The sequence below is a fragment of the Chironomus tepperi genome, unplaced genomic scaffold, assembly GCF_022539635.2.
Source record: "Chironomus tepperi strain 1889 unplaced genomic scaffold, CSIRO-AGI_Ctep_v1 contig_445, whole genome shotgun sequence".
NCBI classification, from domain to species: Eukaryota; Metazoa; Arthropoda; class Insecta; order Diptera; family Chironomidae; genus Chironomus; species Chironomus tepperi.
Genome location: NW_027226567.1, coordinates 5434107 through 5447223, shown reverse-complemented (window position 1 = coordinate 5447223; position 13117 = coordinate 5434107). Strand labels below are relative to the sequence as shown.

General features: G+C 34.0%; 1 protein-coding gene across 1 annotated transcript in view; it reads left to right on the top strand.

The window, feature by feature from the left end:
* The window catches only part of Dh31 (diuretic hormone class 2), a 31890-nt gene extending 22563 nt beyond the window's left edge, over positions 1-9327 (top strand). Inside the window, exon 4 of the mRNA XM_070650276.1 lies at positions 8979-9327. Coding sequence (XP_070506377.1) covers positions 8979-9129 — 151 coding nt within the window. The 3' untranslated portion in view covers positions 9130-9327. The remainder of the gene's footprint in view (positions 1-8978) is intronic.
* Positions 9328-13117: the final 3790 nt, after the last annotated feature.

The following is a 13117-nucleotide window of genomic DNA, read 5'->3' as shown; positions in this document are numbered from 1 at the left end:
TATGAGGAAAAATATCATAAACATTTTGGTTAAGGAGAGAGTTTTGCTTACTTTTGTAGTATTTTCTGTAATTATTTATTAAAGAATTGCTATTTTGAGGTGTTATTGGAATCGTCTTTAAAGAGCATTGTATGGGATTGTAGGCTTTTGTAAGGTCGTGGGTATTGTTCGAGTCATTGCCAATCGGCAACACTCTAAATCAGTGAAACTTAAACATTTTTGAACCGCAACTCACTTTGGGAGTAAGTCACGACTAAGATCACGTTCCGAACCGCACACGGCATGAGTTAGGATTAGGGTGCTGAGCGTACTATCCTTGATATACCTGAAAGTCATTAATTGGATCATTAAAAGACGGTTTATGGCACTTCCAAAAGAATTTAGCAGCTCACAAATATACTCTACTTTACATATCCCCAGGCTGAGAAACTAGTCGGTATCGGCCGTATTTATATGATATACCGCGTTATTTGTATGGATATCGCGGTACTACCGCGGAGTTTCTCAGTTTGGACATATATAACGATTGAGATATCGGTATCCGTTGGGAATCGAACCCAGGTTTTTACTAAGAGTCACATCGATATTCAGTCTGTTGTCTTGCCTAACCATTTGGCCTCAAGTTTGTGTGGAACACTAGCAGATTCGCTTTTATACGGTTTGATGCCTAAGATTCCACTTTGTATTCTGATTGTTTCAGATACACACACAAAAAAAAAATCAAATTTCCACAAATAATTTCATAAAACAGCACTAAAAGCTACAGTAAATCTACAAATACTTTCAATTTCAATAGCTATAGATTGCTAAATCCACTAACTTGCATTCTCAAACCTCAGATCCAATCTATATCCCCACAAATTTTTATTTTATTTCCTCATCAAACAATTTTTCAACAAATTGATCGAATAAACAGCATCAAAAAAATGAACAAATAAGAAGTATGTGCTGAAAATGATATTTATAGTAAAAAGCTCATTTTTTTCTATCAGAACTGATTCATGTAACATCAGTACAACATTTCAGCACAGCTTAATAATTTATTCTGTAGAGCATCTCATAGTGAAACTGAATTAAAAAAAAAAAACTTCTTAAATAATTGAATAGTGTAGGATGAAATAGGATGTATTTATTGATTTAAGGATTTGTAGTGAACATGTGAATAGTTGAGCATGTGCTTGATAATCATACTGCTTAAGATTTCCGTGTAAACATAAAGAGTAGGAAATGATACGCTGTGATATTTAATATTAATTTCATGTTATGTTGTTTATTGAGAAGGATTGAGGATTTTATATGATGTTGGATGCATTTTGAGAAATTCAATTACGATTGGGATTAAATAATGTGAAATGTAATCAAATGACAGAATATAGAACAGCTAGAGGCACTTAATCATCTCAAAATCAATAAAAACACAGAAAATGATCAAATTTTCAAACAAAAACAGTCAAATTTATTTTGACCGTTATTTTTCAAAGATTCCTATTAAAGCTCCAGCTAAAATTTCTAAGAAATCCACAACCAAGCCCTCATATGAATTATGAATTCACAAACACGAATAATCCATTTCGAACAGACCACATCCATTCACCATTTCCCTAGATAAAATAACGCAAACATTTTTGCGGTTCCGATGCCAACTTTCTACCTTAATGTTGTTAATCCTTGTAATATAAACACGTAAATTCAATTCCAATTTGAATTGAAATTTCTTGATGCCAAAAAACCTTAAAACGTAAAATTGCGGTCACTTGATGTTTGCTGATGTAATACAGCATTGGATAGATGATTTCCATCGAGAATTGCAGCTCATTATTACAGAAATTTGAAAAGTTTGAAGTGCATTAAATGTGCAATAATCTTCTTTTGGGAATACAGTTAGTTCTGTGAACTTCAAATGAGTTAAAAATGGAAATAGAGAACAAGAACAAGCTACCACTGGAACTGACCAAACAGGTTATTTTCACATTTTTCATTCTGTGGATTAAAGCAGCGAAGATGAAGTAAAAAATGGATATCATAGGATAAACAATTTATTGTGTACAGCATGTAATAACTCAAATATAATTAATAACGAAATTTAAGTCGGTAAATGGAGGAAGGAGCATAGAAAAATGAAAACAATATCTTGAAGGAGATTAAAGAAGCTATCTGAAGGAAAATTAATATCGTTAAAAGGTTTTCCTTTGTACATGGCAATTGTGACTGTCTACAATTTTGAGAATAACTTTGTGGTTCTAAGCATTAACAATTGTAAAGCTAGTTTTGTTGTTTCAGGCAATACACTTGAATTTTAATCAATTTCTGTCTTATTTTTAGTCCTATTCATAACAATTTTCAAGGTTAAAATGTTCCTTGAAATTAAAAATTTAAAATTTTTGTGTATTCAGGATGAAATATTAAAGGAAAATGATAAATTAAGCTTTGCTCACACTTTTTAAGTATTATTCAATCATTTAAATGACTTGAAAACTAATAATTACATCAAAATTCATTCACAAAGTCTCCAAGTGGAAATGTAAACAAAATTTTTTCGATTTCGAAATTTTCGACTTGCAAAATTCAAAGTTTTTGAAGCTTTAAGTTAGAAATTGCGTCTAAATTGCTAAATGGCTCGCTAAATTCATTTTTTGAATAAATAAGGTCAATTTCTTCATATTTTGTAAACTTTTGATCAACCTACTAAGTAGAATTCATGATAACTCAAATAAAACTTCCAATAATTTCCACGAAAATCTGATTTTAAAGTAAATTTTCTCAATAAAAACTTCCCTTTGAGAATTTTAAATCTTTAAAAAATGTTCAAAACTCATAAATTGAATTAAACATTAAGATTAATAATGAATCACAGCCTAAATTAATGAACTCAAGCTCAAAAATACGAGTAAACTTTCTCAAAATATTTTTCAACAAATTCTTACGTTGGCCGACATTTATGAAAATGATTGAAGGCCTCCAACACAGCTCAAAATGAGTCTAGGATTAATTCATTTGATTCTCACTGTAGGCGTCCATAATCTCTCTAGATGAGTGCATCACTTGTTGTTCTTGATTTGAGTTATGATGACCAAAAAAAGTGGATTCAATCAACGATCAACAACCTCTGTGGGAAATTTTCACATGTTCAGTTTTGTTGATAACATTTGTTTTTGCAATTTGAAGTGTGCCTATGTTGGGAAATCTATTCAATTACTTTATTAACGTCATGTGAATTGTAATAAATCAATGGGAATTGGGTGAGATGTGGATTGATGGATATTCATAATATCTCTTTATGATGTTATTGTTTGAAGATTTGCATATTTTTGTATGGAAATAAGGGATATAGAAGCTGCTTTGGCTTTTGATGAAGTTACAGACTAGTTTTGTGCTTTTTAATGCTTTAAAGTCTCTACTGAAAATCGGAAGTTACCCGATTGCACAAAAATTGGAAGAATTAGACATCAACTGGTCATTAACTTGCCAACAATTAGTTATAGTGTCCCCATTCCAGCGTGGAAGTTCAAGTTGGATTCTGTAAAGTTCGGCTCCAAGTCAGATCACGCTGGCCATTTTCTGGTTTTCATCCCGTGAACCTTTTAGGATAGAGAACGAGTTAGAGACTTCCATTCTTTATGCCTATTGGACTGGAATTACCGGGCTACGATTGGTCGACCTTATGTTTTCTCTTTTGTGGCTCTTTTCATGATATGTCAAGTTAATAAATAGACCGATAGTCAACTAATACCCGAATAGCACAAATAAAATCCGGAATCTGTGTTCAAACCGAATTCAGCACAAAAATTGGCACCAAGACTTAGTCAAGTCAGACTCACGCTGGCCCTGGGTCGAATTTTAGATAGATTAACCGACTTGTGCTATTCAGGATCCCAGCATTTTCCAGTCTAGACAGCAAAATAGCTTCTCTGACATCAAACTATCAAATCCGAAATCAAACCACAGCAATTTCTACTCTTATGGATGAAGTAAAGGCTTGAACTCTTCTGGCTACGCTTATGACTTCTTCTTTTGCTCTTATGCTTCAACCTTCGATACAAATCTCTTTCCAAAAAATATCGAGAATGTACAATGATATCTTTATTTCGATCAATTATCCAAAAAAGGATGATAAGAATAAGCCAGCATGTATTTTTTGAGGCACATGGACCATAAAAAAAAGAATAAAAAGCCATAACATTAAAAATTCACTATGCATGTAAAAATATTGTACATTATTTTGGATACAATACAACCATTCATTTACCTTTATTTAGATCGCTTTAGGCCCACAAAAGTAGGAAGAAGAACCTTCTTATATGTTGACATAAAGTATATACAATGAAAATGATAATACAATTATGGAAATTGAATTGAAATTTTCAAACGAAAATAAGAAAATATTCTATTTATTGTGGATGTAAAGTCATTGAAGCTTGTATTTTTTTAGAGACTGAATAGGAATTACCTGGATGGTATTGAGGCTAGATTTGAGGATGAATGATATTATGTCAAATTCACAAGAATTTTACTAAAATTTTTCAAATTATCAGACCATAACTGAACTTGACAGCCTGCTTTTCATTCTAATCTGACATAATTTGTATCCAGGACAGTCAGACATAAGCATGATCAATAACAGAAGTAATCATCTCCTCTACAAATGCTCAACTGCTGTCTTCCCTCATTTTCAATTTTAATATCGATAAAAAGCTGCAGAAAGACACAGAAAAGAAGCGATAAGGAAGTAAATTTAGAAAAAGGGTTTCTGAGCATGCAAATCGACATTAATCAAAATTTTAAATAACTTTATTTGCGTCTTTGTGCAGACGGTAATGATACAGACAAAGGTTCTTGTAAATTAACCTTTTTTCCGAGAAATAGGAAAAGTTTGGGCAAAATTTTATTTATGAGGGAAAGAGGAATTGATGTAAAATTTATGCAGACAATAGATTTTGGATTTTTGTGAATATTTGTTCCAATGCAGTCGCTAAGATTATTCTGAAAATATGGGCTTTTTGGGGATAATAGAAATAGATTTTATGGTAGATTAAAGTTGAATTTTTGGATACAATTTGGATGCTGGAACAAAGCTGTTGATGCAAATTTGATAGGATCAGAGACAAGTTGCGTACAGTTCTAGACAGGACTGTATTCCGTTTTTATTTGCTGCTCTTTATCGAACAAATTGCAAAATTTAGAAGATCCAGACACAATTCTTGTGCATTCTTGTGGTTCTCAAGGAGGTTAGGACTCTGAAAACATCTCCCTAGACCCAATCAACATTTTGAGTTTGACTGTTCTAAAGCTTCCAAGAACTATACTCAGATGTATGAACCGTGAGGTGGAAAATCCGATCCCAGGTCGAAGTGACACTTCAGATTTCACTCAATCCATTGATTTTACGTTGGTCGGAGACTAAGCATTCCCTGGAATCGAACCCGGGCCATTAGGATCGGCAAATCGACACTCGAACCACTACGCATGTGCTTCTTTCTCGCTGTCTCCATTTTCTTCGCTAATTCATATGAAAACCAACCTTAATATAGGATTGTCCTCTAAAAATGCACCAAAACTCTTAATCCCGCTTCCATTCTGACTTTTCAGTTCATAAGCAATCCTATCAAGATTTCAATCCTACACATTTCCACAAAATTCAATTTCTCAACAAAAGGAAGAACCTTTACAATACTACAATGTAAGTGAATGAACTAATAGAAAGCTAATTCATCCCATGAGTATATAAACAAACGTGACATTCTTGGAAAAAGCTAGCATACTTAAGTAAGGTGTCTGTTTATTTGAAGCTGATTATATTTCTAGTGGGTGAAATTTATCATCGTAATGAATTTTTTATTAAGCAAAGAGAGAAAATAAAGCTTTTTCTAGAGACGACAAAGCAAGAAGAGGTGTACAAACAGGCAAAGTTGTGGCTTGATGTTTGAAGATGGACCGAAGTTCTTTCAAGTGGGTGACTGATGAGGTCTGGATTATCAAATATTTTGGGTTAATAAATGCTATAAATCAGTGGTAGGCAACCTTTGTGCCGCGACACACTTGTAGATAGCCTTAATTGTCTTAAAATGCCATGAACCGTACGCCGCATGCGGTTTTGGTCCACTAAGGCATGGCGCGAAAATCCCAACTTGATCGAAAGCTCTTCAGGTCAAGACAGCAAGCACTTACGTGAGCTTTCAAATTTCGCGAATAAATATTTGCCCAACATTAAAATTGAAATTCAGCAATCAACACCTTATCCGGCGTGAATAAGGAAAGATGCATGCAGGCTCGTGCTCAATCCCAATAAAATATTATTTTACTGTACCGTAATTTTTATTTCCATTAAGGATGCTGTTGGGTTTAGAATTATACCGTATTGGTTTTATTTGTGACCTGCTGAATGGGTGATGATAAGAGATAGGCGTGGATACTTTTATGGTATTTCAATTTAATTGGGAGATAGATTTGAAATGTGGAGCAGTGTGTGGATTTTGATGATTTTGAAGGAGGCTGTTGAGGTTCAATTGACTGGAATTAAGTTTCATGATTTACTCAAGACTTATGATTCGATGTTACTCCCAATTTTTAACGGTCAAAAAATATTTGAATCTTTAACTTGTAGAGATCAATTCGTGTAAATGACCTTCCTTAGTCTGAATTTAAAGCTGGCTCTATCGTTTGCTTTCGTTTGGCAATTACCGATGCCAAGTCCAATACAATCTCTATAGACAGCAGCTTTTCACAAGTTCTGGTCATGCATTGTCTTCTCTCTAATCAGATTTAAACACACTATTAATTGGGGCTTAAGCAGGATTCATTAAAATCTGTCCACAACAACGGTTAGTAAAATTCTCCCGACTTGTACGCCTCTAGAAACTGATTTATTTCATATAGAACTTCTGTTGCTGTCACTTGTTCAGTTTAAAATTACATTCAAATTTCAATTGATTTATAATCATTCTTAAATCTGGTGTAGATGAATAAGAACACTTTGCAAAATTTAAACTAAGCATCAAGTAGAATGGATCGGATTACAAACTTCTAAGAAGGATATTATTTCAAAATAATGAAAATTAAATTCAAAAACTCTTCTTCCTGCACATGTTCTGCACATTATTTTCAATTATACTATATTTAGTACCAATTCCAATCATTATTCAGTTCCAAAAGTCCATACAAAATTGACTGACTAACTAACTAAATAAATCACATATCCAGTTCACATGATGCACTCAAAATTATCATAACGGAAATTGACAAAATAGCATATTTAATCTTAAAAAACATGAAAAATAGATTTCCATCCACATAAGCATGATGATGATGATAATGTCGTCAGTGTATAATGTGCTTATGGATTTCTTCTACTGGAAATTTTTGAGTAGCTATGAATAATATTTTATGCATTGATAATAATAATCATATGCACATAAACATTACATAATTTGATACATTGTCACTTCCTCATAAAATTGAGCTTCCCAATCTAAAAATTGAATAATTTATCAAGTATGTCCAAAAGAAATTGGATGTCAATAAAGTCAGGGTTGGCCAAACTGTGTGCTGCGGCACACCAGTGTGTCATGATAATGACATGAACCGCAAGTCCTGTACACATTTGTTTGTAACTTACCATAATGTTGTGTCGTGGCATGTCAATTAAATCAGTGCTGTCCAAACTGGGGGCCGCGGCCCACCATAAAGTGTCATGAACGCCATGCTGTGTGAAGTTTTGGTTGTGGCTTGCTACCAATTGTGCTTCATCACAAAAAAGGTTCTCCAGCACTGCAATAAATAAATAATATCTCAAGTAAATTCTAATTTGACAAAAAATGCTGTACCTTTAGCACTTTGCAGGCTTCTTGTACAAGTTTTCAAATCTAATTTTCCGAAACTTTTCCTGTTTCTCATTTTTTTTCGAGAGGAGAATTTTTAAACTTTCCAATTGGAACTGAAAAATTACATTAATATTTTTCTTTGTGATGAGATAAGATTGAAGCTTATGGGAAATTGAGCAGGTGGAATGAGCACTTTTCCTGACCTTCTTGATATTTTTGTGTGTATTGAATTTCATAAAAATTTATTGATGGAGATGGTGATTTATGTTACATGCTGCCTTAGAATGCTCTTGATTTTGGTATTTTGCATGGGAATTTTTGAGGTTATTAAGGTTAGCATGCTTAAGTTATGGCTAGTTTATGGAATATTTTTCTAAAAATTGGATACTTCCAGAGTCTTAGTTGACTTGAATTCTTCTAACTTACTTACTTCTCTGGCCGTACAGAATAAGTGTGATCCATGTCTTCCCTCAGTTGGCGCCTAAAGCTGGCTCTATTGCTGGCTAACGCTTGTCAATTATTAATACCAAGTGTGATACTATCTCTATCGACAGCTTCGTTCCATTAGTTCTTTGGCTTTTGTCGTCTTGGTTCGCTAAAAACCGATTGAAATTTACATGGATTTTTCTTCTGCTGGCTCTTGTGAAGTATAACATTTCATACCAATTTCAATCTAAATCGATATAATCAGATCAAGACCTAAATCCACAGCACTGATGTTGAGCACATGTTTTTCAAATTCTTGCTTTTACCTATAGCAGTGATTGGCAACCTGTGTGCCGCGGCACATTAGTGTAACGCCAGAATTTTAAGAAAATACCATGAACCGTAAGCCGCAAAAGGTCTTGATCCAAGCCTACCACTTAGGTGTGCCCCGAAAAATAAAAGGTTGTCCACCCCTGATCGATAATAACATGATTGACAGACTGATAAATACACTGCGGTAATTTCCAATGAAGCATGCAATTTTTAAAACTAAAATTTTAATTAAATTCAATGACATTCAATGAAAATTGATGCTGCTTGATGCCACTAAGCATATCACAGTCAATTGCTTTTGACCTCGACAATTTCGATTAAATAATTTTAGTGTCTACTTATCCTGCCATGACGCTCAATTTAATATTAATTTTTTTTTGCATTTTTCATCTTTATTTCCAGTTCAAAGCGTACTGTTGATTTTGGATTATCAAGAGGCTATTCAGGCGCGCAGGAAGCAAAACATCGTATGGCAATGCAAATTGCAAACTTTGCTGGCGGTCCAGGAAGACGTAAGCGATTGTCACCAGGAAAATTTGCAACACAAGTTTAAAGTATTTGATTCCCAATATTATTACCACCACTTCCTCCCAAGCTACCTTCTCTCATATTAAGCGCACTGCAAATGAATCAAAAAATAATGAATGTGAGATTATCTGTATAAATCAGCAATTATTGAAATGTAAAACTATGCTCTTTCGATTCCAAAAATAAATAAAGAAAAAAGTTTAAAGTTTCTGGAAAACTGAAACTGGTTGTTGGACTTTTTATTCCTTATTGTTCCTTAATATTTAGGCATTTTCAGTGATTTTTGTCATCTATCAACTGAAGGACTTAGAATTTAATTCTAAAATTCCTTCCTAAGTAGCACAGAGTCAACATTCGGAGAATATCATGTCATTGGTACATAGTGCTGCTTCCTTAGCAGGCTAACAGACCGCTTTTAGGTACCGTAGTGGTCTTTCTGTAGCATGAAACTAACATTTTATGATGAAACCTGACCCAGAAATACAATGCGGTGAATCGCCTTAAAAAAAGATCAAAATCAGCTGCCATGTAGCTGTCAGGCAATCCTCACGTTTAGCAGTCAACGTGGTTATGTAGCGACGTCTTAGTGACTCCATGGTGCTTTTAGGGTGAATCACTAAATTGACAACATTTTTGACTTGTGCATTGCGAGATTCATTTCCTTAAGTTGGTCTTTCAAATTCCACTCACTGGATCACTCCCGAGCACAAATTAGAAGATGGAGTCCAAATTAGCTTCCTTTAACAGGCGAACAGCATGATTTTATAATACAAAAAGACCATTACGATACCTAAAAGTGGTGTTTTTGCCTGTTAGGCTTTTAAATAGAGCTTTGAGTCATCCGAAGTTGATGTAAGTTCTGGTCATCAAACTATAAACACTGTTGAATCTGATGAACCGATTAGCAGAAAAGGAAACTAGATCAGTCTGCAAATTATTGTTAATCAGCTCCACAACTTTGATTGTTTTATGAGATTATTGCTGTTATTTTTAGTGCCATCGATCCCGAATAGTACAAATTAGTCCAAATGTATTAACTTCGCCAGCCTGATACCGGATTGTGGATCGATTACCCGACCTATACTTTTCAGGATATATGTGTTAAATTTTGAATTGATTACTCAAGATCATCTTACTTCCGATTTCAGAAAATCAGCACCACTTTAATCAGCTCAATCCTTTCAATTCTCTGAACCTTTCGCTTCCTTCTAGCAATTGTCAATTCAAATTGAAATTTCAGACGTAGAAATTGTTTCTTATCTTCGCGACCTTTTCTCTTGCCTTCCTTCTTTATCCTATCGTTGCAAGAAAGCCATTAAGCATATTTACATTCCGCATAATCTTTTTGAGTCTTTTGCGTAGAATAAAAGGAAAGACAGAATTTGTAGAAAATTTATTCAATGCTGACTGCGGTTCTCAAATCATCATCATATCCTAAATTTCTAGGAATCAATTATGGGATTTTTATGGATTTTCAAGTGGAATCATCCTCGGACCTGTTGACTAAAATAAGGATGATAATTCAATATGGCTTGTAATGGAGATTGAAGATTATTTTCCGATTTAAGGTAATGATGATTCATTGTTAATAACTTGGGTATCTTATGACTGATTACACAAGCTCAAGTTTATAAATTTTTCATTTCTGTGACTCTACTTTACTGTCTCGAGAGTTTAAGCATCCCTTTATTTTAAATATAAAAATCTGTTACAGAAGGTAGACAGCTGTTGCTCTAATCCAGTTATGGTAAGATTTATGACATTTTTTTTGGAATCTGAGGTATACAATAAGGAGATCCTTGGCCTAATTTTATGATTAACAATGAACTTTCCCTTGAATAATTCAGTAAAATGTAAAGCTTGGAGTCGATTTGGTTATATATTTTGGAAGTTGAAGCTATTCAAGATCATTGAGATCTAAAGCTGCTCAAGGATTAGACAAATCATAAGTACAGTGCTGTCTTACTGTATTTGTTGAATTTATTTGAGAGTGTTTACAAAACTCGCTGTACTTGAGCTGCACCAATACACACTGACCACAGGAGCTGATTTTGTCAGCTTCTGTCGAAAGTGTGATCAGAACCAGTCATTTGAAGGCGCTATTATCAAGCTACTGTCTTTAGACTACAAATAGAGACTGTGAGCCGCGTTTCCATTGGATATGATTCAAAAAAGGACAGGTGAAAACGTTTCTCCTGCCGACCCATGGCCGCTTGGTCGGTATCACAATAATTAGGGACCGACGTCTAAAACCTTCCGCCTTGTTAAGCTACCTTGACTAAAATAAGTTAAGTTTCCTCAAAAATTGGTTTTGGCCAAGAACCGCATGTCTCCATTTCTTGCGTTTTCGATTAGCATTTCTTGTGTTTTCGGTTGTATCTTGCAGTTGTCGGCTGTTCCTTGCAGTTGTCGGCTGTGCCTTGCAGTTGTCGGCTGTGCCTTGCAGTTGTCGGCTGTGCCTTGCAGTTGTCGGCTGTGCCTTGCAGTTGAGCGCTGTAACATGCAGTTGTTGGCTGTTCCTTTTAGATTGTCAATTGCTATCAACTTGCATTTTAGTCTACAACCTAATGGTATGCAGCCTAGGACAAATCTTATTCAAAACTAATAAAGTCATCGTTAAACTCAAAAAAACCTCAACTTGACTTCTTGTTCCTTTAAAAAGCCTAAAGATGAAAATCAATTTACAGCTCATTAGTTCCTTTGTTCCTTAAAATCAAATTTTGTTCCTCCTAATTGATGATAATCTTCATTGTTTCCCCCAATGGAGCTCTATCTATTGCCTCAATATTGTCATTGTACCATAAATCGTTTATGATGCTTTGTTACAAGTTTAATTGTTCCTGAACTTGATTTTAACAATATTATGCTAATTTGCTACATCATAGTTAAGTAAACTTGTTCGATGATGACAATCTCCTGATATTGTCAACGACTAAGGCTTGAAAGTTATCCTCTTGTGATTGAATAACATGTCTAATGAGTGGGAACTAAAGCTTCTTGAATGTAATTAAATAGTTCGGTATTTTGAATGACTTTATAGTTTGTAGGTAGATGTGTAATCGGATTGAAGGTAATTTAATGCAATTTTATGAATAGTTGTTGCATGTAATTGGCTTAAATTGACATAAATTTGGAGATTGTTTAACTTTCAGATGATAAAGCTCAATTTCCAGTCAATAGACCGGAGATGAATTATTTACAAGCTTATCAATACAATTGGTTCCATATTTACTGTATTAAACCAGCATATTATCAATATGCTTGTATAATGTCCAGCTACGAATTTTAAGGTCTGACCATTCAAATCCATCACCCTCAATTTTCCGTAACGGTTTTTCAGAATTCAAAATTGTTGTAAAAGTTTCTTGTGCAAGATTTCCAAGCAAGCTTACTTTTTCTCTCCGTTGAGAGGAAAACTCAACGATTTTTTCAATGTTTTCAAAACATAAAAATGTGTACTTTCTATGGTTTATGTAAATTTTTGTTCAAGGCTTATTCACTCATGACGCTGTGAAGTTTGAAAAAAATTTTGAAGTTTAAATTTGAAAAGTTTGGGGACAGATAATAAAATTATGGGTATCATTGAATGATATTTTTAAGAGACCTAGACTTTTCAATCTTCTTGTGATGGATATTATGCACTTTTCGCTTTTTATTGTCTATTGAAGACAATTAATTCCCAACTCTTCGCAATTGGATCATCCAGGGTATATTAATGCAATTTAACAAACCAAAATTAGTGTGTCACGAATATTCTCAAACCTTAGGGTCCAAAAGAACTTACTGGACTTCAATGAAAATACAATGTGTACAGTATAATATTTTGGACTGCCTGACCCTTGTACAAACCAAAATGGAATTGCTAGAACAGCTTAGAATCTTCTTAAATCTGACTTGACTTTCTCTGGAATCGAACTTGGATTATTAGGGTGGATTTGTGGATAAAGCAGTCGCTTCGTTACAGCTTTTCAGCTGCCTTTTCACTGCTCGGCAAAATTGCAACTTTTACAATT